This window comes from Oncorhynchus clarkii, chromosome 20 (genome assembly GCF_045791955.1).
Source record: "Oncorhynchus clarkii lewisi isolate Uvic-CL-2024 chromosome 20, UVic_Ocla_1.0, whole genome shotgun sequence".
In the NCBI taxonomy this organism is placed as follows: Eukaryota; Metazoa; Chordata; class Actinopteri; order Salmoniformes; family Salmonidae; genus Oncorhynchus; species Oncorhynchus clarkii.
The window spans coordinates 38,881,428-38,906,126 of record NC_092166.1 but is presented as its reverse complement, the minus strand read 5'-3'; the positions used below and the strand labels follow the sequence as shown (position 1 = coordinate 38,906,126).

At 46.8% G+C, this 24,699-nt stretch overlaps 1 protein-coding gene across 4 annotated transcripts in view; it reads right to left on the bottom strand.

Annotated features, from left to right (window-relative positions):
* Positions 1-24,699, bottom strand: part of LOC139376335 (myomegalin-like) — a 134,907-nt gene that overhangs the window by 10,371 nt on the left and 99,837 nt on the right. The window contains exons 1-29 of one of the 4 annotated variants that reach the window (XM_071118745.1): positions 21,893-23,424; positions 19,152-19,289; positions 18,861-18,980; positions 18,645-18,737; positions 18,164-18,388; positions 17,908-18,066; positions 17,717-17,818; positions 17,160-17,297; positions 16,868-17,047; positions 16,352-16,546; positions 15,954-16,124; positions 15,610-15,852; positions 15,372-15,478; positions 15,011-15,153; positions 10,203-10,321; positions 9,653-9,834; positions 8,638-9,013; positions 5,827-6,031; positions 5,535-5,651; positions 5,091-5,356; positions 4,735-4,952; positions 4,217-4,334; positions 3,992-4,109; positions 3,758-3,812; positions 2,292-2,542; positions 1,918-2,178; positions 999-1,169; positions 411-659; positions 80-269 (exon numbers count right to left, since the gene is read on the bottom strand). In XM_071118745.1, coding sequence (XP_070974846.1) covers positions 80-269; positions 411-659; positions 999-1,169; positions 1,918-2,178; positions 2,292-2,542; positions 3,758-3,812; positions 3,992-4,109; positions 4,217-4,334; positions 4,735-4,952; positions 5,091-5,356; positions 5,535-5,651; positions 5,827-6,031; positions 8,638-9,013; positions 9,653-9,834; positions 10,203-10,321; positions 15,011-15,153; positions 15,372-15,478; positions 15,610-15,852; positions 15,954-16,124; positions 16,352-16,546; positions 16,868-17,047; positions 17,160-17,297; positions 17,717-17,818; positions 17,908-18,066; positions 18,164-18,388; positions 18,645-18,737; positions 18,861-18,980; positions 19,152-19,289; positions 21,893-23,260 — 6,278 coding nt within the window. In that variant the 5' untranslated portion in view covers positions 23,261-23,424. Of the gene's footprint in view, positions 1-79; positions 270-410; positions 660-917; positions 1,170-1,917; positions 2,179-2,291; positions 2,543-3,757; positions 3,813-3,991; positions 4,110-4,216; positions 4,335-4,734; positions 4,953-5,090; positions 5,357-5,534; positions 5,652-5,826; positions 6,032-8,637; positions 9,014-9,652; positions 9,835-10,202; positions 10,322-15,010; positions 15,154-15,371; positions 15,479-15,609; positions 15,853-15,953; positions 16,125-16,351; positions 16,547-16,867; positions 17,048-17,159; positions 17,298-17,716; positions 17,819-17,907; positions 18,067-18,163; positions 18,389-18,644; positions 18,738-18,860; positions 18,981-19,151; positions 19,290-21,892; positions 23,425-24,699 lie in introns of those variants that run through there. The other 3 variants (XM_071118746.1, XM_071118747.1, XM_071118748.1) reach the window with 3 other exon arrangements.

Genomic DNA, 24,699 nt, shown 5'->3' with positions numbered 1-24,699 from the left:
CACACAACTGCTGCTGGAGCCTGGAGACAAGAGAGAGATACTGGGTGACTACACACACACACACACCCTACACACACACCTATTGTTCGTGTCATGGCTGTTCTGCCTCTCCTGTCTGAGTGTGTGAATCTGCTGTCCCTGCTCCTGGCTGTGTGTCTGCAGCCGTCGGAGCTCCTCCTTCCACTGCTCCGCCTCTAGCTCCGCCTGCTTCAGGCGGGCACGCCCCTTCACCACCACCTCACGCAGCTGCTCCGCCTCCTCACACGTATCTGAGGGGAACCACATATGATGGCGGGGCAAAGTTAGACACTACATCCCATCCTTTGGAACAAGATTAAATGATTCAGCCATATAGAACAAATATGCGTGGTTCTATGTTGACCACAGCGTGGGTTGGGGAGATGCAGTACCTGAGCTGGCCTGCAGGTGTGCCTGGAGAGCCAGGTTCTCCTCTTTCAGGACTCTGATCTCATTGGACAGCTGGCTGACAGAGTCCAGCCCCTGGATGTAGATGTTAGTGGGGGCTCCTCCGTCGCGGCCGGTGGTGGCCAGGCGTTCCTCCAGCTGCTGTCTGAGCCTCTCGTTGGTCCTGATGGTCTCCTCCAGACGCTGACGCAGACACCGCACCTCTCTCAGGTGCTCTTCGATCAGGTCCACACCTGGGGAACGCAGGACAGAGAAGAGAGTTCTTGTTTACGTCAGCATCTTTGTGCATAGTGCATATTGTGCATGCCTTGGTCATAGATGAACCGAGATGCTGTAAAATAGTGCATAGCCAATATGTAAAGTTCATCAAAAGTTGAAAGTTCATGGATTAGCATACAAAGGTAAGATACATCTTTCAAGTGCCCTATGAATAAACACAACTTGTAATCTATATGGAAAATAATTTGATCAATGAAAAGGGGTCTTCATGCCAGGGAAGCTGTTTCTTGAATTGTTTCCTGATGACCCAACCCTGGCTGGCTGAACCATGTTCTCCATATCCCACAATGCACCATTCTCCACCAGGTCTGTGTTGGCCTTCAGGGCTTGGCCTGGGGGTCGGCTGCCTAGCTGGTGTGGGTAAAAGGCATGATGGGTAATCTGGCCGTAAGGGGAGTGGTCTGGCTGGTGGTGGGCGGCTGGTGCGAGGTTGGACAGAGCGTTGGCGTGCGGAACCACAAAGCCTGTAACCATGGATATGGGAGAGATGTCAGAAACACAGCCATTCAGAACAGAGTCTGTATTTATGAGCCAAACTTAGGTGCTGTTAAAGGAGTAGTTCACTAAATTTAAACTTGGTGTTAGATGGTTCCTCACCCTGGAAGTAGTCTATGGGCCAAGATAAACTGTAATCCATGGTTCATTTTTCTTTAAACAGCCACTACAAACTTCAGCTAACCTTAGCCACCACACGCTAACAATCAATGGAAGTGATTGGGGCATGTGGGCATGTTTTAAAAAATGATGTCCAATTAACCTGAAATCAATTCAGATCAACTCCATATTTGGTTTGTTGTTACTTTAAGGTGATATGGCCCCAACTTGTGTTTGATGATACAGCGCCTGCTTCTGGTCCAGATATGCTATATCTCTATAGAGAAACTTGTTAGAGGGTACTACAGTATACCTGGACCAGAAGCAGGTGCTTCTGGGATCTCTCAACCCCAACATTGACACATCCACACCAAGTCTTTCACTCTATTCGCTGTCTCATCCTGATCCACTCTAGGCATGCTATGCTAGCCCTAACATCATCCAATCAATCACATGTATTTATAAAGCCACTACTCCAGCCAATGCTGTCCCTGTCGGTATCACACGAATACATGCTACAGATTCTACTCCATTCTGGTACACCCCCAATCCATAGCACCAAGCCTGTCCCTCAGTTAGTACACTCCAAAAACACATGCTAACGCTAACTCTGCTCACTCTCATTCATAGCCATCTGTCTGTGCAGGGTATCCAGCTCCTGTTGCCTCGCTTCCATAGACAAGGTCCTGGACTGGGGGTTAAAGGTCATATGCTGACCCCAGGGGTCATGGTTAGGGTTCAGGCCGGGGAGGGACTGGGAGGCAGGTAGGGAGCAGGACACAGGACCAGTCTGACTGGCCAACTCAGGGGTGGAGTACAGCATGTTAGGACAGCTGCTGGAGGACTTAAGACAGGGTGGAGGGAGGGAGTGGTGGAGGTCTGGAAAAAGAGTGGTGAAAGGGATGAGAGGAGATTGGAAAGAGGATGGAGGGAGGTTTAGAGTATGTGTCTACGAATAGCACATATTACCTAAGTTTAAGTGGCTACTATACCTGTGTTTCCTGGGCCATGTCTCGCCCCCTGTTCCTGCTCTCCCTGAGCGTATTCGCTGGCTTCGTCCACATCTGAACATAGCTCCAGGTCCTCATTGGTCCGGCACTCGTCTGACACAAAGGAGGTCCTGTCTGATTGGTCGGTGGTCTCTGAGTGGGCGTGGCTGCTGCAGGGGGTGTCGGAACGCTGCTGTAGCTTGGTGTGGAGGGACTCGATGATCTTATCTTTCTGCTGGAGCTCCTTACTCAGCCTAGGGAGAGAAAAAGAGATTGATTATTTCATCCTTTGCTACAGATCTTTACTCAGTTCCTACAATACATACACTACCGTTCAAAAGTTTGGGGTCACTTAGAAATGTCCTCGTTGTTGAAAGGAAAGCACATTTTTTGTCCATTAAAATAACACCAGTCTCAACGTCAACAGTGAAGAGGTGACTCCGGGATGCTGGTCTTCTAGGCAGAGTTGCAAAGAAAAAGCCATATCTCAGACTGGCCAATAAAAAGAAAAGATTAAGATGGGCAAAAGAACAAGGACACTGGACAGAGGAACTCTGCCTAGAAGGCCAGCATCCCGGAGTCGCCTCTTCACTGTTGACGTTGAGACTGGTGTTTTGTGGGTACTATTTAATGAAGCTGCCAGTTGAGGACTTGTGAGGCGTCTGTTTCTCAAACTAGACACTCTAATGTACTTGTCCTCTTGCTTAGTTGTGCACCGGGGCCTGCCACTCCTCTTTCTATTCTGGTTAGAGCCAGTTTGCTCTGTTCTGTGAAGGGGGTAGTACACAGCGTTGTACGAGATCTTCAGTTTCTTGGCAATTTCTCGCATGGAATAGCCTTCATTTCTCAGAACAAGAATAGACTGACGAGTTTCAGAAGAAAGTTATTTGTTTCTGGCTATTTTTATTCTGTAATTGAACCCACAAATGCTGATGCTCCAGATACTCAACTAGTCTGAAGAAGGCCAGTTTTATTGCTTCTTTAATCAGAACAACAGTTTTCAGCTGTGCTAACATAATTGCAAAAGTGTTTTCTAATGATCAACTAGCCTTTTAAAATTATAAACTTGGATTAGCTAACACAACGTGCCATTGGAACACAGGAGTGATGGTTGTTGATAATGAGCCTCTGTACGCCTATGTAGATATTCCATTAAAAATCAGCCTTTTCCAGCTACAGTAGTCATTTACAACATTAACAATGTCTACACTGTATTTCTGATCAATTTGATGTTATTTTAATGGACAAAAAATTTGCTTTTCTTTCAAAAACAAGGACATTTCTAAGTGACCCCAAACTTTTGAACGGTAGTGTACACGTACAGACAGACATTGGCCACCAGAAAACAGGCCACAAACCAGCAGCATATACCTGGAAAGATCCACCCCAGAGCTCAAATACCGCAATCAAGTTCTAATATAATTTGTATAACCATTTTGGAGACACATCAATAGGTCATAAAAACCCACCGTAAAGCAAGCAGCTCATGGCCCATCTTATCATCATGGAGCTCAGCACGGTCACCTGAGGAGAGAGATGGAGTGGTAGTGGAGAGGAAAGGGAGGACAGAAGATCGGGGAATGTGTGTATCTGTGCATGTGTGCCTGTGTGTGCGATTGCAACCACTTGTGTATGTGTGTGTGTGTGTGTGTGTGTGTGATTGTGCCTGCACATGTTTGTGCGTGTGTGGTCTCCACACTCACGCCCACTGATCTTGGTGCCCACACGTTGTGCCAGGGCAGTGCTCTGTGCCAACTGCTCTCTGAAGCTCTGCCCCATGTAGTAGTCGATGTCGTTGGCACGCAGCAGCTCCTCAAACGCCTAAATATATATATATATTTTTACTTCAATTACATTTATTTGATTCAATCACTGTCAAAGTGGTACATAATGTCCTGATCTGTGGAGAGATCGTCAGAGTGTCATACCTTGGTGGTGTCTCCCAGGTGCTGTGTGAGGATGTGACACACTCCGCGGCCCTCCCTCATCTTCTGACGCAGGTGGGACAACTCCCTGGCCTGTGCCTGGATCAGAGTGTTGTACTTCCTGTGCAGAGAGGGAGGAAGATGAGGGGTCAAGACATAAAAGACAGAGATCGTCATCATCACCATTATCATAGTTATCATCACCATTATCATAGTTATCATCACCATTATCATAGTTATCATCACCATTATCATTGTCATAGTCATCATCGCCATTATCATTGTTGTAGTCATCATCACCATTATCATTATACAGTTACCATCGCCATTATCATAGGTATCATCACCATTATCATTGTTATCATCACCATTGTCATAGTTATCATCACCATTATCATTGTTATAGTCATCATCACCATTATCATTGTTATAGTCATCATCACCATTATCATAGTTATCATCACCATTATCATTGTTATCATAGTCAATCTCATCATTATTTCCTTCCTTCATTTCCTCACCCGGGCCAGGTAGCACACTTCCCCTCCTCCACCGCCCTTCCTTTCCCCTCCAGCCTGGAGCTCTTGAGTTGCGCCTCCAGTGAGGCCACTCGGGACATCAGCTCTCGCAGCTCCCGGCTGGGCTTGGGTTCCATGCGAGGCCCCAGGCTGTCGGACATCCAGCCCTCATCCTCCTCCACACCGCTGGGGGCTGGGGTGGCCTCGAATGCCCAGTTCACCTGATAGAGAGGAGAGAAAAGACTGAATAGTCACAGAAAATATCATATCAGCCCATAAAGCAAGAAGCGAACAAGTCACTGAAGCAATCAATCAACTGATCAATCAATCAGGTCTTGTATGTCATGTATATGACGTACCTTGCGCGGGGGGTGTTCCAGACTGGATGCGTAGTCGCTGGTGGTGGATAGTGAACGCACACGTAGCTGCAACCCACGAATCACCTTGTGACAGCGGGCCAGCTTAGAACGCAGGTCCTGGACCAATTGCTGTAGAGAGCCTGTCACTGACTCCTCCCCCTCATCATAAGCCCCGCCCACCCCCCCATCACCATGGAACCAAACCCCGGCAGGGTCATAGTCCTGCTGGTGGCTCAGTGAGGTACACATCTCCAGATCATCAAGCTCTGAGGGAGGAGAAAAGTCAAGTAGCTACCGTATGGCGAGTTTGAGATGTCTCAAGTGGCAAAGTGAGATAAAAGCAGTGAGAGGTGACAGGTGAGAGAGGCGTAAGACAAGGCCGGAGCGAGAGAAAAGACAGGTTAAACTGGAGAGACAAATAAAGGAGAGACATAGCTCAGTTACCCGGGCTGCTGGCGTCCTCTCTCTCTGCCTCGTTCTCACTACGGCCACACGTCTCATAGCCCAGGTCCTGTAGGTCCACCTGGACCTGCTTGCTGTCCTGCTCAACTGACGTCTCCACTGTGAGAGTGTGCGTGAGAACCATTACTCCTTGAGTAAATTACATTGAATGATTCCATGAAGTGAATCAGCTACACTGTATTTAATTGTCCAGACATTATTATGAGCAGTCCCCTCCGTAGCAGCATCCTGTGGTATGCATGTATGTTTTCGGCGTAGGTGTATGATGACTCACTCAGTAGTTCCCTGTAGTCCTTGAGTTGTTCAGCCTGCGCGTGGACCGTGGCCTCAGACACCATGAGTCTCTCCTGCAGCTCTCTGCTCTCCTGTCTGCTCAGCGCCAAATCAGAACGCAGACGAACCACATGCTCACGGAGACCCGTCTCCACATGCTGCCAGAACCCACCCACATCACAAGTGACATCCTCAGACCCCGCCTCCTATAGGAATCAATACAAGGCAAAATCCACTTGAATGCCCCTCCAACTAGTGGGAAACTCGTCTATAACCCTTGAGTTCCGACTTCTCCCACACGCTGGCCTCTGACGTCACCAACTAAAGAAATACCTTGAAAACAGGCAGTTAAACGTAACAACAAAACATTATTTATAAAACATTGAACATTTAATTATAAACATGATAGCTGTACTTTTAGTTAATAATTGACGCAGCTTGTTGGCCATTAGCCAATTAGCATTTTCTAAACGAGTTCAAAGCATTTGAATGCGTCCAACTGGCAATTTACACCTTCCCAATTGATTATGAATGCAGCATGAGTAACAAAAAAACTAACCAATGCCTGCTGATTCACTTTTACATGAGTAACCTAACAAGCTTAAACCATAACTGTTGAGCTTAAACCATAATGGTTGAAATGTTGTTATATCTATAGCTAAAATAAATATAATGGTAGCAGCAAACAGACGTCAGAAACATTTGTATTCATTATGGAAACAAAGCATTCACATGTATAGCAGATTGAAAAAGCCTTAATACAGTTGAAGTCGTAAGTTTACATACACTTAGGTTGGAGTCATTAAAACTAGTTTTTCAACCACTCCACAAATTTCTTGTTAACAAACTATAGTTTTGGCAAGTCGGTTAGGACATCTACTTTGTGCATGACACAAGTCATTTTTCCAACAGTTGTTTACAGACAGATTATTTCCCTTATAATTCACTGTATCACAATTCCAGTGGGTCAGAAGTTTACATACACTAAGTTGACTGTGCCTTTAAACAGTTTGGAAAATTCCAGAAAATGATGTCATGGCTTTAGACGCCTCTGATAGGCTAATTGACATCATTTTAGTCAACTGGAGGTGTAGCTGTGGATGTATTTCAAGGTCTACCTTCAAACTCAGTGCCTCTTTGCTTGACATCATGGAAGATCAAAAGAAATCAGCCAAGACCTCAGAAAAAACCTCCACAAGCCTGGTTCATCTTTGGGAGCAATTTCCAAACGCCTGATGGTACCACGTTCATCTGTACAAACAATAGTACGCAAGTATAAACACCATGGGACCAAGCAGCCGTCATACCGCTCAGGAAGGAGATGCGTTCTGTCTCTAGAGATGAACGTACTTTGGTGCGAAAAGTGTAAATCAATCCCAGAACAACAGCAAAGGACCTTGTGAAGATGCTGGAGGAAACAGGTACACAAGTATCTATATCCACAGTAAAACGAGTCCTATATCGACATAACCTGAAAGGCCGCTCAGCAAGGAAGAAGCCACTGCTCAAAAACCGCCATTAAAAAAGACACTACGGTTTGCAACTGCACATGGGGACAATGATCATTCTTTTTTGGAGAAATGTCCTCTGGTCTGATGAAACAAAAATAGAACTGCTTGGCCATAATGACCATTGTTATGTTTGGAGGAAAAAATGGGAGGCTTGCAACCCGAAGAACAACATCCCAACCATGAAGCACGGGGGTGGCAGCATCATGTTGTGGGGGTGCTATGCTGCAGGAGGGACTGATGCAATTCACAAAATAGATGGCATCATGAAGAAAGAAAACTGTGGATATATTGAAGCAATAGCTCAAGACATCAGTCAGAAAGTTAAAGCTTGGTTGCAAAATGGGTCTTCCAAATGGACAATGACCCCAAGCATACTTCCAAAGTTGTGTCAAAATGGCTTAAGGACAACAAAGTCAAGGTATTGGAGTGGCCATCACAAAGCCCTGACCTCAATCCTATAGAACATTTGTGGGCAGAACTGAGAACGTGTGTGTGAGCAAGGAGGCCTACTAACCTGACTCAGTTACACCAGCTCTGTCAGGAGGAATGGTCCAAAATTCACCCAAATTATTGTTGGAAGCTTGTGGAAGGCTACCCACAACGTTTGACCCAAGTTAAACAATTTAAAGCCAATGCTGCCAAATACTAATTTAATGTATGTAAACTTCTGACCCACTGGGAATGTGATGAAAGAAATAAAAGCTGAAATAAAAGCTGAAATAAATCATTCTCTCTACTATTATTCTGACATATCACATTCTTAAAATAAAGTGGTGATCCTAACTGACCTAAGACATGGAATTTTTACTCAGATTAAATGTCAGGAAATGTGAAAAACAGAGTTTAAATGTATTTGGCTAAGGTGTATGTAAACTTCCAACTACAACTGGATGTCCTGTGTCCTATTTCATAAAGCACATGCTGAAACACAGAACACTCCTTTCCTCTCGCCTGAAAAAAAGGAGCAGCAGTTGCCTGCCCAGAACCAGTGCTGCTTATATAAACTATCCCCAGGCTAAGAAAACTGCCCTACATAGACTGCTATAGCTACACCAACACAGAGATATGAGGAGAGGGGGAAGGAAGTAGACACAGAGAGAGAGGGAGAGAAAGGGAGGATAGATAAGGGGCAGGGGACAGAGATAGGGAGTAGGGGAGGGAGAGAATATAAGGGAAGAGAGAGGGAGAGAGAATGAGATAGAGAGACAGAGAGTAAGATGAACATTTTGAATTATACATAGAGTGAGATGTTAACACTATTCCGGCAAGCACTGGTTTTGGGTAGAGGATTGTACCTTTACCTTCTCTGTGTGGTCTGGCTGACGGTGGGACAGGAGAGTACCCAGGTCTAAGGAGTGAGGTCTGGTACACTGTCTCTTCCCCCTTCCCTCTCTCATCCTTACTGCTGGGGGCCCACGCTTGCTCTGGGTGGGTCCCACTGCTGGTAGTACCTCTTCCTCCTCCTCCATCTCCTCTTCCTCTTTCTGTTCCCATCCTTGGCACGTGTCTGTTGGATCTTCCAGCTCTCCTAGACCTTCTACCTCCCCTTGGTTCTCTTTCAGGGCCTCGTTCTCTTGGCACGTGTCTGTTGGATCTTCCAGCTCTCCTAGACCTTCTACCTCCCCTTGGTTCTCTTTTAGGGCCTCGTTCTCTTGTTGCAGCCTCAGCAGTGTACTCCTGCACGAGATGGAAAGTAAACCATGGGATTCAGTATGAATAACAACAACTACACTGCTTACGTGTTATTGTAATTGCTTATCCACTATTATTGTGATGTGATGAAAGAAATAAAAGCTGAAATAAATCATTCTCTCTACTATTATTCTGACATTTCACGTTCTTAAAATAAAGTGGTGATCCTAAGTGACCTAAAAAAGGGACTTTTTACTGGGATTAAATGTCAAAAGCTGAGTTTAAATGTATTTGGCTAAGATATATGTAAACTTCCGACTTCAACTGTACATTTAGAATTAATTCAGTCAAGGAGCAGAAGAGACATTTTCGCCCATCCAACTACTGAGGTGACCCTTAATATGCGTCGTATACATGTGATGTAGACTATTTGATGTGTGTATGTATATATTTGTGATGTGCTGTGCATCAAATCAATTGCATGTGCTCTATTGCTCTGAATTTGCTCTCAATTGATCATATTGGAAGAAAAAGTAGAACAAATGAAAGATCTGTGCGGCTCTCTGAAGGATTGTCTCAACCCAGTGGCCCCCTTGCAAAAAATGGTGAGTAACACTGGTATAGACCATTTAATGTGTTCGAATAGTAGATACACAGGTGAGTGGGTACTGTGTATGTACATACCTCATCTGGGCTAGGGAGGAGTAGCCGGTGGTCTCCAGCTGTGTTCTCATCTCCTCCAGTTCTTCTTCTATTGCCCTCTTCTGTTCAGCCAGGTGCTTCACCTGCCCCATGGCCCCCTGGGACAGTGCTCCACTCACAGGTCCTCCAGACAGCACCCCCTGCCCACAGGCCATTCCAGAGTTCTGGTCAAGAAAGAGAGGAAAAGAGAGTTAGAGAGAGGGGTGACAGAATTACAGTTTCATAACAGGAAAAAGGACTTGTTAGTCTGGGTACTGGTCTGCGTCTGCTTAAGCTAATCGCTTTGCTATTGTCTTATTTGGCAAGGGAACAATGCAGTGTTGTTGAATACAGAAACAGTCTGGCAACCAGGCTGGAAGATTGTCAACATTAAGCTCTAAAGTACAAGGGGATGAGATAAGTGTTGGAAATCCCATACCTAAGGCAACAACATTGGGACATTGAGAGGCAACCAGTCTGTCAAGAGAGTCTACGATGAGAGGCACAAGGCTAGTGTACAATTTAAGATTTAAAGGTAAAAAGTCACATGTACCTTAGTGGAGGCCAGGCTTTTGGCAGTCAGTTTATCCTCATCGTCTTCGATACTGTCTGAGAACTCATCAGTGCTGCCCTGTTCATCGTCTCCCTCCTCCTCTTCCTCCGTGCTGAGCTCTGAAAACACAACAGGCAACCGATCAGATACTTCCTCACCCTTCTTTCCTCTCTCCGCCTCCCTTTGTCTCTCAACCTCTCCCCTATCAAGTTTGTCTATATCACACTCTACCACTCTCCCTCTTATTTTTCTTCCTCCCTCTTTCTCTACCTCTCTCTCTCCCTTCTCTCTTCCCCTGGTCAGAATCAAATGTTATGTCAGGAGTAGACAGCCAAACATACACACTGAGCCCAGCCATGGATAGGACAGCCCCTCTGTCTTCTGCCCAACCCTGTAGTGTGTATGTGTTCACTCTGTGCTGGGGATATGGACACACACACACACACACACACACACACACACACACACACACACACACACACACCCTCTCTGTGGCGCTATGAGGCACAAAGTAATAACAACCACACAGATCTATTTTTAACATTCTGTAATAGAGGGCATGCCATTGCTTTTACACTATGATTTGACATTTAGATGTTCAACGCTTATTTTATGTTGTTGTAGTTTCACCATATTAAAATTAAAATTCAATGACTTAAAATGAGGGACTATGACAGACTATGACAGAGCTGGTGTGTCCTGCACTAAGACAGAGCTGGTGTGTCCTGCACTATGACAGAGCTGGTGTGTCCTGCACTAAGACAGAGCTGGTGTGTCCTGCATTAAGACAGAGCTGGTGTGTCCTGCATTAAGACAGAGCTGGTGTGTCCTGCATTAAGACAGAGCTGGTGTGTCCTGCACTAAGACAGAGCTGGTGTGTCCTGCACTATGACAGAGCTGGTGTGTCTTGCACTAAGACAGAGCTGGTGTGTCCTGCACTAAGACAGAGCTGGTGTGTCCTGCACTATGACAGAGCTGGTGTGTCCTGCACTATGACAGAGCTGGTGTGTCCTGCATTAAGACAGAGCTGGTGTGTCCTGCACTATGACACAGCTGGTGTGTCCTGCACTATGACAGAGCTGGTGTGTCCTGCACTATGACAGAGCTGGTGTGTCCTGCATTAAGACAGAGCTGGTGTGTCCTGCACTATGACAGAGCTGGTGTGTCCTGCACTATGACAGAGCTGGTGTGTCCTGCACTTGGTGTGTCCTGCACTATGACAGAGCTGGTGTGTCCTGCACTATGACAGAGCTGGTGTGTCCTGCACTATGACAGAGCTGGTGTGTCCTGCACAGAGCTGGTGTGTCCTGCACTGACAGAGCTGGTGTGTCCTGCACTATGACAGAGCTGGTGTGTCCTGCACTATGACAGAGCTGGTGTGTCCTGCACTATGACAGAGCTGGTGTGTCCTGCACTATGACAGAGCTGGTGTGTCCTGCACTATGACAGAGCTGGTGTGTCCTGCACTATGACAGAGCTGGTGTGTCCTGCACTATGACAGAGCTGGTGTGTCCTGCACTATGACAGAGCTGGTGTGTCCTGCACTATGACAGAGCTGGTGTGTCCTGCACTATGACAGAGCTGGTGTGTCCTGAAAGAAAGGAAACACCAACATAAAGTGTCTTAGTAGGGCGTTGTGCCACCACGAGCCAGAACAGCTTCAATGCACCTTGGCATAGATTCTACAAGTGTCTTAGTAGGGCGTTGGGCCACCACGAGCCAGAACAGCTTCAATGCACCTTGGCATAGATTCTACAAGTGTCTTAGTAGGGCGTTGTGCCACCACGAGCCACCAAAACCGCTTCAATGCACCTTGGCATAGATTCTACAAGTGTCTTAGTAGGGTGTTGGGCCACCACGAGCCACCAGAACAGCTTCAATGCACCTTGGCATAGATTCTACAAGTGTCTTAGTAGGGCGTTGGGCCACCACGAGCCACCAGAACAGCTTCAATGCACCTTGGCATAGATTCTACAAGTGTCTGGAACTCTATCGGAGGGATGTGACACCAGTCTTCCTCCAGAAATTCCGTAATTTGGTGGTTTGTTGATACTGGTGGTGAACACTGTCTTAGGTGCCGCGCCAGAATCTCCCATAAGTGTTTAATTGGGTTGAGATCTGGCGACTGAGACAGACACCTACAAGACTCTTTATGTTCGTGTGAGACCCTCTTTCAAACCACTGAGATCTCTTCTTCTAGCCATGGTAGCTAAAAAATGGGCAACTGGGAATTTGTAAACGACCCTAAGCATAATGGGACGTTCATTGCCTAATTAACTCAGGAACCACACCTGTGTGGAAGCACCTGCTTTCAAAATACTTTTGCATCCCTCATTTACTTGTGTTTGATTTATTTTGGTGGTTACCTGTATGTACAATAGAAGCATCTCTCTCAGCGCGTTATGAAAAGGTATATTCATGTACTTATAGTTGAACACTATATAATTACATGATATTACAGTTAAATCATGACATATAAACCATATGAAGTAATCATTTTCATTGGCGGACATCTCCATGTCCAGTCCTCACCAGAGCCTCTGGTGGTGATGATGAGACACATATGAAGCACACAGATCCAGACCGTGCAGACGTGATGTGCTAAATTCACAGGAGGCTGCTAAGGGGAAAATGGCTCATAATAATGGGCTGCTAAGGGGAAAATGGCTCATAATAATGTGCTGCTAAGGGGAAAATGGCTCATAATAATGGGCTGCTAAGGGGAAAATGGCTCATAATAATGGGCTGCTAAGGGGAAAATTGCTCATAATAATGTGCTGCTAAGGGGAAAATGGCTCATAATAATGGGCTGCTAAGGGGAAAATGGCTCATAATAATGGGCTGCTAAGGGGAAAATGGTTCATAATAATGGGTTGCTAAGGGGAAAATGGCTCATAATAATGGGCTGCTAAGGGGAAAATGGCTCATAATAATGGGCTGCTAAGGGGAAAATGGCTCATAATAATGGGCTGCTAAGGGGAAAATGGCTCATAATAATGGGCTGCTAAGGGGAAAATGGCTCATAATAATGGCCGGAACAGAGTTAACATGTAAACCATGTTTGATGTATTTGATACCGTCCACTAATTCCACTCCAGCCATTACCAGGAGCCAGTCCTCCCCAATTAAGGTGCCACCAACCTCCTGTGCTATCTGTATATACCTTATATAATCTATCCGGTTAGATATAATGATTGGAAATCATTACTAGTGTGAGGCAGAAGGACTGCTTCACATAATATACTATACTGACTATGTTATCGTATACCTAATAGTGACTTACCTGTGTCAAAGTTGTCAATCCACATCACAGTAAACTAGCCATGCAAACAACATGCTGGGATGCCATGCACGTGGCAGAGAAGTCATTAACGACAGAGATGGTAGTGTAACTTCCTAAAAACATGAGAGATCTCTTTCTTCTGTGAAAGAAAACTTATTTTATAAGGATATTCTTAGAATGTGTGAGCGTGTGTGAGAGCATGCGCGTGTGTGTGTGTGTGTGTGTGTGTGTGTGTATGCAAGTGTTGGTGGGTGGTAATGTCTAAGAGTGTGTTTTGACACAGAGACTATGGAGACAGAATGTAGAGACAGAGATGACTCTTCAGACAGGGATGAGAAAAGCACATGATCACCACTTTCTCTTTCTTTCAGCTCAGGGATAGACAGAACACCCGTTATCTGTTCTCTACTAGTTGGGGGAGATGAGAGGGTTTGTTGTATTGGATAAGGGGGCAAAAAGGGAGAGGGAATCCAGTCCCCAATTCAAAGAAAAAAATCCTTTCAACAAAAAAACAGGAAATATTTTATTTTACTTTCCATTTCAAAGTACAAAAAAATGTGGGTTTCATCACCCCAAACCTTAATTGAAAATTCCTTCACTAATCCTAAAATCCTTAAAACCTAATCAATCTGGACCAATCGAATCTCGAATGATACTAGGTATAATCTTATTATCATGTCTTTATCACATTGTGATTGGTACAAAGTCTATCAATAAATGCAAGAAATAGGCCTGCTATCTAAGATACTTGGGTTGTGGGGTATCGAAGAGGGATAACAAGGTTAACAAATAACTAAGATAAGGATTCTTACTTTGTTAATTAAGAAAACACTATTGACTACTCACCTAGTGGTCCATGCATCGTCTTTGAGACTAAGAACAACTATGATAGGATCTTTAAAACCTGTGGAATGAAGATCTGCGGAGGAATACTAACTACTTGGCCATCCTTTTGATTTCAGCTAATATATCTTGGGCCTGCATACGGTATGTACACAAAGATGGTATTAAATAATAAGATGGATGACTTGAAGACATTTACTGTAAGGCATGAGCTGGACTGTCTACACAACACATCACATTACCGTAAGGCTGGACACATTGACACCGAGAGACGGAGTACAATACAACATAGCATTACAGAACAGCCGCACTGCAAAGCAATACGCAGGCGGTTTGTAAAAACAATAAAAACACAACTCACGGAATATATGAATAATAATAAATAATAAAACATCTAAGTTGCACGTTGCCACTTCATACAGTAATTAAAACCACCCCCAAAAATGTGTTGTTGGTTAGAACAGGCATCGGTTATTGTGTGGTGTCTGTGTCATCCAAAGAGGAACGAAGTTGCCCATAGTCACTGACCTTAGGTCAGTATTGAGTGTTTGGATGACTAAGGGCAACTTCTACCTGCAGTGCATTTGTCTGACTCGTTGGTGCAGTGGCTAGACAGAATATCCTACAGAATTAGTAAGAGTGCCCCAGGTAGCCCTGGAGGCCAGTCCCTGCCCGTCCCCACCTCCAAAGTCAGACTGCCTCTTAGCTGCCCTCTCCAGTGCCAGGGCGGTCTTCCGGGTCCTGGCTAGGACCTCCTCCAGCTGCCCTCGGAGTGCCTGAACAGAATCCAGTTCGGTGTGCAGAGCCCGGGTCTTCTCTGAGCTGCTGAGAGAGGGGCAATGACACCACACACACACACAAACGTCCTCAAACACTGATTGTGGTTTCAACAGTTGTTACTAGCCTACTACTGTACGCAGCAATGTGTACTGACACTAGCTTACACTGTCCACAAATGTGTGTATTTGTAGGCACCCATGTGTGTGTATTTGTAGATGTGTTTATTATTGGCCTCAGTGAAGGCCTCTGTGGCCACCTCCTACCTGTTTCCTCTGGCCTGGATGTGGCTCAGACTCTGGTACAGCCTCTTCTCTGCCCTCAGAGCATCGTTCAGCCTGTGGTACTCACTGGCCAACTGCTCCAATACACTCTGACAGAGAGGTTGGGAAAAGGAAAGGGGGAAATATTATAAACACACACTCCACTCAGTAGGCACCAGACCTAACAGAACTAACAAGGACAATGTTGTAGACAATAAAGCACTTTGGTGGAGAGGGATACCTGGTGGTCAGTGTTGGAGGGCTCCCTGGCTACTACTCCTGGGGCCAGGATCTTAAACCTATCCCCCTGCTTCTGGGCCTGCTCCTGGGCCTGAGCTAGATCTGAACGCAGGACTGAAATCTCCAGCTGAGCCCCCTTCTCCTTCTTCCTGACCAGCTGCAGCTCCTCCCGAATGGCCTGTACCTCTTCTGCCCCCTCTGGTGTGGAGAGCTCCATGCTCTCCTCCTGGCTCTGCATCAGACTCTGGGTGGGGAGGAGTAGGACAGTTAGTGTGTGTGTGTGTGTGTGTGTGTGTGTGTGTGTGTGTGTGTGTGTGTGTGGTCAACCAGTGTCCCAGAATTCACCTGGATAAAAGCCTCTTTCTCCTTCAGCAGGTCCTGCAGTCGCTCCGCCTCTCCCATTCTCTCCTTCCGGAGCTCACCCATCTCCCGTTCCTGTGACGACAGCTGCCTGCGCAGCTCCTGAAGCTGGCCCGTCCGCTCGCCAATCACTTGAGAGAGCCTATCAGAGCAGTCCTGAGAGAGGTCGGAGGGAGAAAAGAGAGATTCTGAAATCGACTGTCAATTTATATGTTACATCCAGTCTATCACAAATGTTTCCATTTCTATAATAGACTATTGGATTTTTCTTAGTGATGTTGGGCTGAGTACACTGTACAGCTGACATAAGCTCATCATTCATATTCTCAGAGATAGGTCCTAGATCAGGGGTGTGTGTGTGTGTGTGTGTGTGTGTGTGGTACCTGTATGTACAGGTCCTTAGTGCTGATGGTGCTGAGCAGATCCTGGACCTGTGCTTGGTGTTCGTGGCTCTGGCGGCTGCGGTCTGACAGCAGTTCCTGAAACAGTTTCTCCTTCAGCGCGAGGCGAGCCTTCAGCTCCTCCACCACCCCACTGGGGCCTGCCTGGACCTTAGCCAGGAGGGCTGCCGTGAGGTCCTACACACACATAGGAGAAAACATAACAAACACACACACACACGTCAGTATATCTGTCGTTTTTGGAGGGGTCAGATATAAGAGCAGGTTTTTCCTCATTGGACTAGTTTGAGGTTGTTAAAGCACTGCAAGTCATTAATATCAGCCAACAATGAAAAACTTCAACACTGGAGAGAAACTACTGGTTACAAGAACAAACAGAATGCAAACTGGTGGCACAGCCAGTCCTCACTAGTGTGACCTATCTGAGCTGTTGACCTCGTTTAGCGCGCGCATGTTTTGCGTATGTGTTTGTGCGAGTGTGTGTTTCTGTGTGTTTACCTGTGTCTCCTGGCTGCGTGTCTGCAGGGCAGTCTGTAGCTGGCTGATGAGCGTGTCTCTCTCTCTCAGAGTGCACTTCTCTCTCTCCTCACTCTGCTGCTGGAGCCACTGCAGGTTCCTGTGGGCTTCTGCTGTCTGCTCCACGTCCAGCTCCTTACCCCGCACCAACGCATCCAGACTCTATACAAACACACAGTCTAAACATGTCAATGTATATAGATGTACCGTGTGTGAGAGTGGGTGTATCCTCGTGGTTGCTCGAGGTATCGTCCTTTAGTGCGTGCGTTTGTACCGTGATGGTCTCCTCGTTGTTGGACAGTATACAGCGCAGTCTCTCCAGGTCTCGCTCCTTCTCTCGAAGGGCCAGCTGTAGTTTCCTCACCTGCTCCTCCCTCTCTTCCAGACCACTGAACTTCTCATCTATAGACCGCTGGACAGAGAAAGAGAACATCAATCATTATTATTAGTGTCTATCTATCCATCCATCCATCCTTCCATCCATCCATGCTTCCATCCTTTCATCCATCCTTCCATCCATCCATCCATCCATCCGTCCATCCATCCATCCATCCTTTCATCCATCCTTTCATCAATCCATCCATCCTTTCATCCATCCATCCATCCTTCTATCCATCCATCCATCCATCCAGCCAGCCAGCCTTCCTTCCTTCCTTCCTTCCTTCCTTCCTTCCTTCCTTCCTTCCTTCCTTCCTTCCTTCCTTCCTTCCTTCCTTCCTTCCTTCCTTCCATCCATCCATCCATCCATCCTTTCATCCATCCTTTCATCCATCCATCCTTCCTTCCATCCATCCATCCATCCATCCATCCAGTAAGAGTAAGTGTCCTTACCTCCAATGCTCTGTCCCTGTCTCTGATGCGTTCTCTCAGTTTGTCCAGCAGAGCATCTCTGGGTTTGGAGCTGTCTGCTGATTTCAGGAGTTCAGAGTACTCCTACAAAGGGTGAGGGAGATAGGGTCAGTGTGTATGTGTGTGTGTTCATGTGTGTATGTGTGGGGGGGGGGGGGGGTTATGTCTCTCACCTGTAGCTGCCTCTCCTTGTCCTGAAGGGAGTGTTTGAGCTGGGTGATGTTCTTGTCTCTCTCCTGAACTTCTGTGCGTCTCTCCGCCTTACTCTCCTCCAGCTGAGCCTCTTTAGTCCGCAACTCAAAGCCAGACTGAGCCAGGGCACTGCGCAAGTCCTACAGTGGGACAGAGGATAGGTTACACACACCACCTACATCATTGCTACAGGGGTCCACACCAACACATCCACACACAGAGCACACACACACGCACCTGGTTGTGTTTGTCGGTGACCTCCCTGTGCTGCAGTGCCTCCTTTAGGTCAGAGTGGAGTCTGCCTTTAGCTCTGCTCAGGTCCTCAGCCTGTCTCTGGCTCTGTCTCTGGGCTCTCTGACTGGCTTCCAGCTCCAGACCCAGGGTGAACAGAGAGCTCTGTAACCCCACCAACTCACCCTGAAGCTGGGATAAACTCGCACCCTCACTGCCCCCCTCTGGATCCTGGGAGAGAGGACCAAACAATCAAATCCATTGGGGTTAGACTGGTCATGAAGAAAGGGCGTCTCCATCCGTCCGTCCGTCTGTCCACATCCATCCATCCATCCATCTATCCATCCATCCATCCATCCATCCATCCGTCCGTCCGTCCGTCCGTCCGTCCGTCCGTCCGTCTGTCTGTCGGGTTATTACAGCCTTTTATTAACTGGTATGCTGCTGAGTGCTTGTCTGGACCTGTCTGGCGTGTGTGAGGTCTCACCTCAGTGTGTGTGATCTGGTTGCGGTGGGCCATCTCTCTCAGCTTACACAGTGTGGCGTTCTGCCCCTCAATTAGCTGGTACAGCTCCACGGCCTGAAGAGGACATAGGGAATATTCTGCAAATCACTACTGAGTGTGTACTCAAATGTAGTCCCCTGGCTGCGTCTCAGAACGGTTATGGTTCCGCAATGTCGCCTCAGTGTAGACCACACATACCTCGTTATCCTTGGTACTGACAGAATCGGTCAGGCATTGGATGGTGCGCTCCTGGCTCTGAGCTCCCTGGCGGATGGAACGCAGTTCACACTCCATCTCAATGAGCTTCTCCTGCAACTTCTGGAGCGGGAGGGAGGAGGGAAACAGAGAGAGAGAAAGGGAGAGAGAGAGAGGATGAGTAAGTAGAGAGAGAGAGAGAGAGAGACAAAGGGACAAGAAAGTGTGTGTGTGTGTTTGTGTGTATGGTATGCGTTTGATGTATAGATGGGTAATGTCTCTCTGTAGCCGTACCGCGTTGTTGGCTTCGCTCTCCTGGCTCTTGGCCTGCAGGGACTGGACCTGCTGCTGGGCCTTCTGCAGCTCACTGACACACTGACCTGCAGCACACTCATACTGGTTCAACTGGCTCTGCTGCTCCTCGATCAGAGTCTGGAACACACACACAAAGACAGGGGTTAACACACACACATTGCAGTCCACGTTTACCGAATCCCGCTTCGCTCACAAATGAATACTATGGGAGAGATAGAGACAATAGTTTGGCACAGTATTGATATCCAACCGCTCTAGCCACATCTGTATAAGGAAAAGGGACAATGCACTGAGCTGGGCTGTTGGTGACTGTACTTTCCAAAGCAAATGCTCTGTTCACCCATGTTTCTATGCTGCTAAAAGCAGATCCATCCTGCGGATATTCTCTCCCTGTGTATGTTAAGTGCTCTGCGGTGCCCCTAACGTAACTTACGTAACCAGTGTGTCACCATCTCCCTTACAGCACTCACATCCTATATTTCTATTTATAACACACACACACATGTACGTAATCTAAATCTGTTAAATCCCTGTTAGAATGGGAACACAGGCTAGATGTATGTGGTGGTATGTGGATTGATCTTCTTATACTGTAATACATACAGTAGAGGTCCAAAGAGCTACAGTACAGACTATAGATACCTACAGGTCCAAGCCAAAAACATACCACATGGCCATAGTCCAGGCCATTTGAGTAGCAGGGAGAGATACTGCACATGCCATAGAAATAGAATGACTTTGAATTAGAAAGTCAATTCTAGTAATTATATGCCTATGGTGCATGCTGTAATATAATGACATCCACTAGCCTGGTCTGACATTGCGCGGTACTATCAGGGTTTGCTGCCCCCGAGGCTTATTGCCGCTGTGAAAATAGGCCAATAGTGGTGCCACTCCATGTCCCCACATGCGCTAACCTAGTTTAGTGAACAGGGCTGGGGCTGGCTGAGGCCTGAAATCCCATTCACATTAAGGAATGCTCCTAAATCAGACACAGGCACTGCCTGCATCTCTGTCACAGTCTATTATCTACTGAGGCTCACAGAGGAGCTAGAGTCAATATGATTGGAATTTGAGAGCTACATAGAGCTACTGTACCAAAGCACCCAATGAACCTTCATTTTATTCCAAAGGACGCTTACATATCTTCTGTACACCATGTTTGCTCTTCATTTCATCGACCTTGGTTGGACTGCAAGGCAGCATGACATGAGACGGCCTACTCTTTGTTTGCAGCAATACATTGAGCTTTAAGTACAGAGATACAGCTTCAAGAGTCCGGGATGAGACTTGATTATGGAAAGAGAACCTGGATTTGTCAACACAGTTCTCACCACTCAGCAGAGGAAACTTGATTATGGAAAGAGAACCTGGATTTGTCAACACAGTTCTCACCACTCAGCAGATGAAACTTGATTATGGAAAGAGAACCTGGATTTGTCAACACAGTTCTCACCACTCAGCAGATGAAACTTGATTATTCTCACCACTCAGCAGATGAAACTTGATTATGGAAAGAGAACCTGGATCTATCAACACAGTTCTCACCATTTCTGTAGCAGCCCCAAGGCAAATACCTGCTATTTGCAAGCAATAAATTATTTGAGGATATACACTGAGTATAGAAAACAGTACGACATCCAGGTGAAAGTTATGATCCCTTATTGATGTCACTTGTTAAAGCCACTTCAAATCAGTTTAGATGAAGGGGAGGAGACAGGTTAAAGGAGGATTGCGCAACTCAATATTAGGAAGGCGTTCCTAATGTTTGGTATACTGTAGATAGATCATACACAGTACCTCAGGTTCTACAGATGTAGGATCTTAATTTGATCACACTGTTGTGACAAATTTAAAACATGTATTGTATTCAAGGTTTATAAAGGCTTCTGAAGTTAGTCATTTCCAGTTTGGAAGATTTCAGACTTGATTTTCCCTTTCAAAAAATGTATTCACCTCTACAAAGGTTTCCATAAATTGTAATAATTCACATTTCCTGTTGCTGCAGGATTCTTTTCCTGGCTCAAATGAAGTACCTCTGTTCTGTGAAGATGGCAATATCATTCTAGGTTTGTTAATGTGCCTCTGTGGTTGGCCAACCATGACAGCTCCACTCTCTGAGCGCACACTCACTCATTAGTATGGCTGACTGGCCTGAGGGCTCTACATGAGAATCCCTCACTGCTTTTAACACACAGACACACAAACAAAACACACATCTGAAGGATTGTAATGATGTGCATTTTAGGCATGTAGACACCTGAGTCACACAATGATCTCACAGACACAGATGCACCCGCACACATACACACATTGATTCAAGTGCTACGGAGCGCACATCCTCTGTGCATCCTCTCTGGAGGGAGGGGGGGGGGTAAGGAGAGGTTAAAGTGATGTAGATGGACAGCTGGATTATCCAGCTAATTAGCCCGGAGTGTGGTGAGATCACAGAATGTTCTCACGGTTGGGAGCACTACACTGTCTGCTGAATTCACAGATAACTAACTAACCTTCTGGAATAGTCTCCATATTCTGAGATGTGTATATCTGTAGATGATTAAAATATGCTACAAAAAGGTTTGTAGTAAAATAAGGTATCCTATTGAAATAAATAAAAAACTCCTTGGATTTCAGTTACTGTTCCAGTAGCTAAAAAGTGGGAACTACAGACCAGAGGTGAACCAATGGCCAGAGCTGACTGAGGAGCTGCAGTGTTATACCTGGTGGGGGCGTGGGGGAGGACACTCATGATACAGATCCTCCCACAGCTCCTCCATCTCAGCCAGATCCAGACCCCCATCTATCCCTCCATCCAGCCTGATCAGAGGGGCCTCCAGGTCGGGCACATGGACATGAATCTCCCCGTCTCCATTCAGACCTCCATACAGCAACCCCAAGGCCGGCTCATGGAAGCTCAGTCTGGAGCCTCGCCTGCTGGGGCTCTGTCTGTTGAGTACAGGCAGTCTGCTTCCCTTGGGGCTCTGGACTGGCCGGTACACACAGTTCTGGACCAGGCAGAGGGCCAGTGAGAGGCGGGAGGCTGACCTCAGTGGAGTCACCAGGTGGTGCTCCTCGGAGAGGGAGTCGGAGAACCGATCATCCAGGGGGTCCTGGGGACACTCTAGCCCCTCGTGCCCATCTTGGATTGCAGACAGCTGGGTAGATTCTCCGGTTATGTCCAGGGAGTCTACAGAGGGGCTGGAGCTGGCTCGGCCCACCAGGGTAGGGTCGCTGTCCGAAGCCCGGGGCGTAGGGTTGGACCCAGGGATCAGCGTGAGCGAAGAGGGGGTCCCCTCTGGATCTTTCTCCCCTCCTCTTCCTCCTCCACTTGCACGTCCTCCTCCAATCACGCTGACCGAATACCTCGTCGATGGGTCACAGGAAATACTCCGTGCCAACTTCCTGGGTACTTTACACACAGCCTCGTAGTCTGAGTCCGCCACTCGCCACGCCGTGCACCCTCGGCACTTCCTGGGTGAAGGCGTGACAGTCCCACAGCGCTGTGACCCCACAGCCGTCACCTCTGGCGCAGGCCCTGCGCATTGTGGGGGATGCCTATGATGATGATGATTATGACCCCCGAACTCTAACCCCTCCTCAGCCCAGGACTCATACAGAGAGTACACCAAGTCCTCCTGGAGCAGAGCACAGTACTTAGCATGGGTCAGACCGGACATGTCCACCATACCATCCCCCTGTACCCTTCCTCCCCCTCCTCCCGTATCCCCAGGCCCAGTAACGGCCCCTGCAGAACCGCCTCCATCCTCCCTGTTGGTCTTCAGGTAGAGGCCACCGATGAGGCCCCGTAGCCGGTGTTTCTCCTGGAGCAGCCTCTGCAGCCGTTCAATGGACAGGGCCTCCACCCGGGCAATCACCGTGTCAAACCTATACATGCGCTCCAGTATGAAGGCACACTTGGAGCAGGCGAACTCGCCGCGGCCGTCGCGGATCAGCTCTCGCCCCAGGGCGTGGGACAGGAGCACCTGCAGGTTGAGTTTGGAGGCGGGGTGGAAGATCCATCGCCGTTGGTTACCGCAGAGCTCCCTCGCGCAGATACGACACGCCTCCTTCATTCTGATGTCCAGCATTCCACACGCACACAGTCAAGACGGAGGTCATTCACCTGAGCTTGGTGTTTTGTGTGAAGACTTTAGTCTAATGCCGAAAACACCTTTATTTTGTATGATAAACCTTTGTATTAAACTTCCATTTTCCTGAAGAAGAATGAATGGCGCTCCCATATCCCCAGAGTTCTTCCACTGACGTCACCTCGGATGCTCCTTGGTGGGGTTGAGGTCCCGGTTGCGGTTAAGTGTTGTATAAATAATAAATAACATTTGATTGATGGAGTTGAATGAGATGATGCGATGCTGTTATTAGCTCCAGTATGATTGCTCATCCATCAACATCTGTGTATTAAATAATTTATTAAGATGTAAATGTTGGCATATTGTATGTAACAGTCCTCTTATCTGCTTCCCTCTCTTCAGAAGAGATGCAAAACAAATAGCAACCACGTGGTTTCAGACAAATAAATACCACTAAAATTCAATATAAACAACAGATAGAGAGTCATTGGAGAAACTCAAATATTGTTACTGGTAGCCTGCAAAGGAAAAGCAGACAGCAGCAAGCAAGAGATGCTCACAAAATCCAATCCTCTAGATATAATGCCTTTTTCCCCTCTTCACATTCTGCCAGAGTTGCTGTTTACATAGGAGTATAAAGACGTTGGATGGATTCTAATAGCATATTGCTTCTTAGAGCAGCAGATGGCAGACAGCAAGTCGTCCAGTATCCTTGGTCACCGATTCTGTTGCATTCCGTAATGGAAATTCTGATGCAATGACTTAAATCCGAAAGGGAAATATAAAGTCATTCTGGTGTTATATTCCCTAAATACACACGAGCCTTTCCTCCTTTCGCTCCCGGTTGTTTCATTTCGCGTTTCCCGACACAAGAAAAACACGCGTACGTTCCGCTGCATCACTTGGTTTGGCTGTCATGGGAGGCTCCCGCTGTCAGGTTGATCATCACCGGTAGACTACCACCGTATCCCTTTAACCAAACACCGTCACTGCAGAGAAGTGACACACCAAAACAATTATTTCGGTAGCGGCAATCAGGTCCTCCGCACTCCCTTGACAATCATTCATGATGTATTATATCAACGGTGAAGATGGCGCGCTTCAGCCCAGCGGTATAGTAGATCCTTTTGGCAGATAATGATGTGGCAACGTTGTAGCACTGGCAAGAACGGCTGCAGCGGCGGAGCGCACCATTTCACGCATTAGGGGTGCTAAAATATCTGATCGTCTATATCAAGATATTAAAAAGTAGTCCTATATGACATGATAATACCGGTTCTACTGTCATATAATAAGAAGTTAATTTAAAGCTACAATTCGGTCAATTTTGTCAATGTTGAATAAAATATTTTGATAATCTACAAAATGTCCCCCGGGGTGCCATTAGTTATTTTGGTCCAGTCTACACTAAACTTTGTATTCGCTTTAGTGAGCAGGTG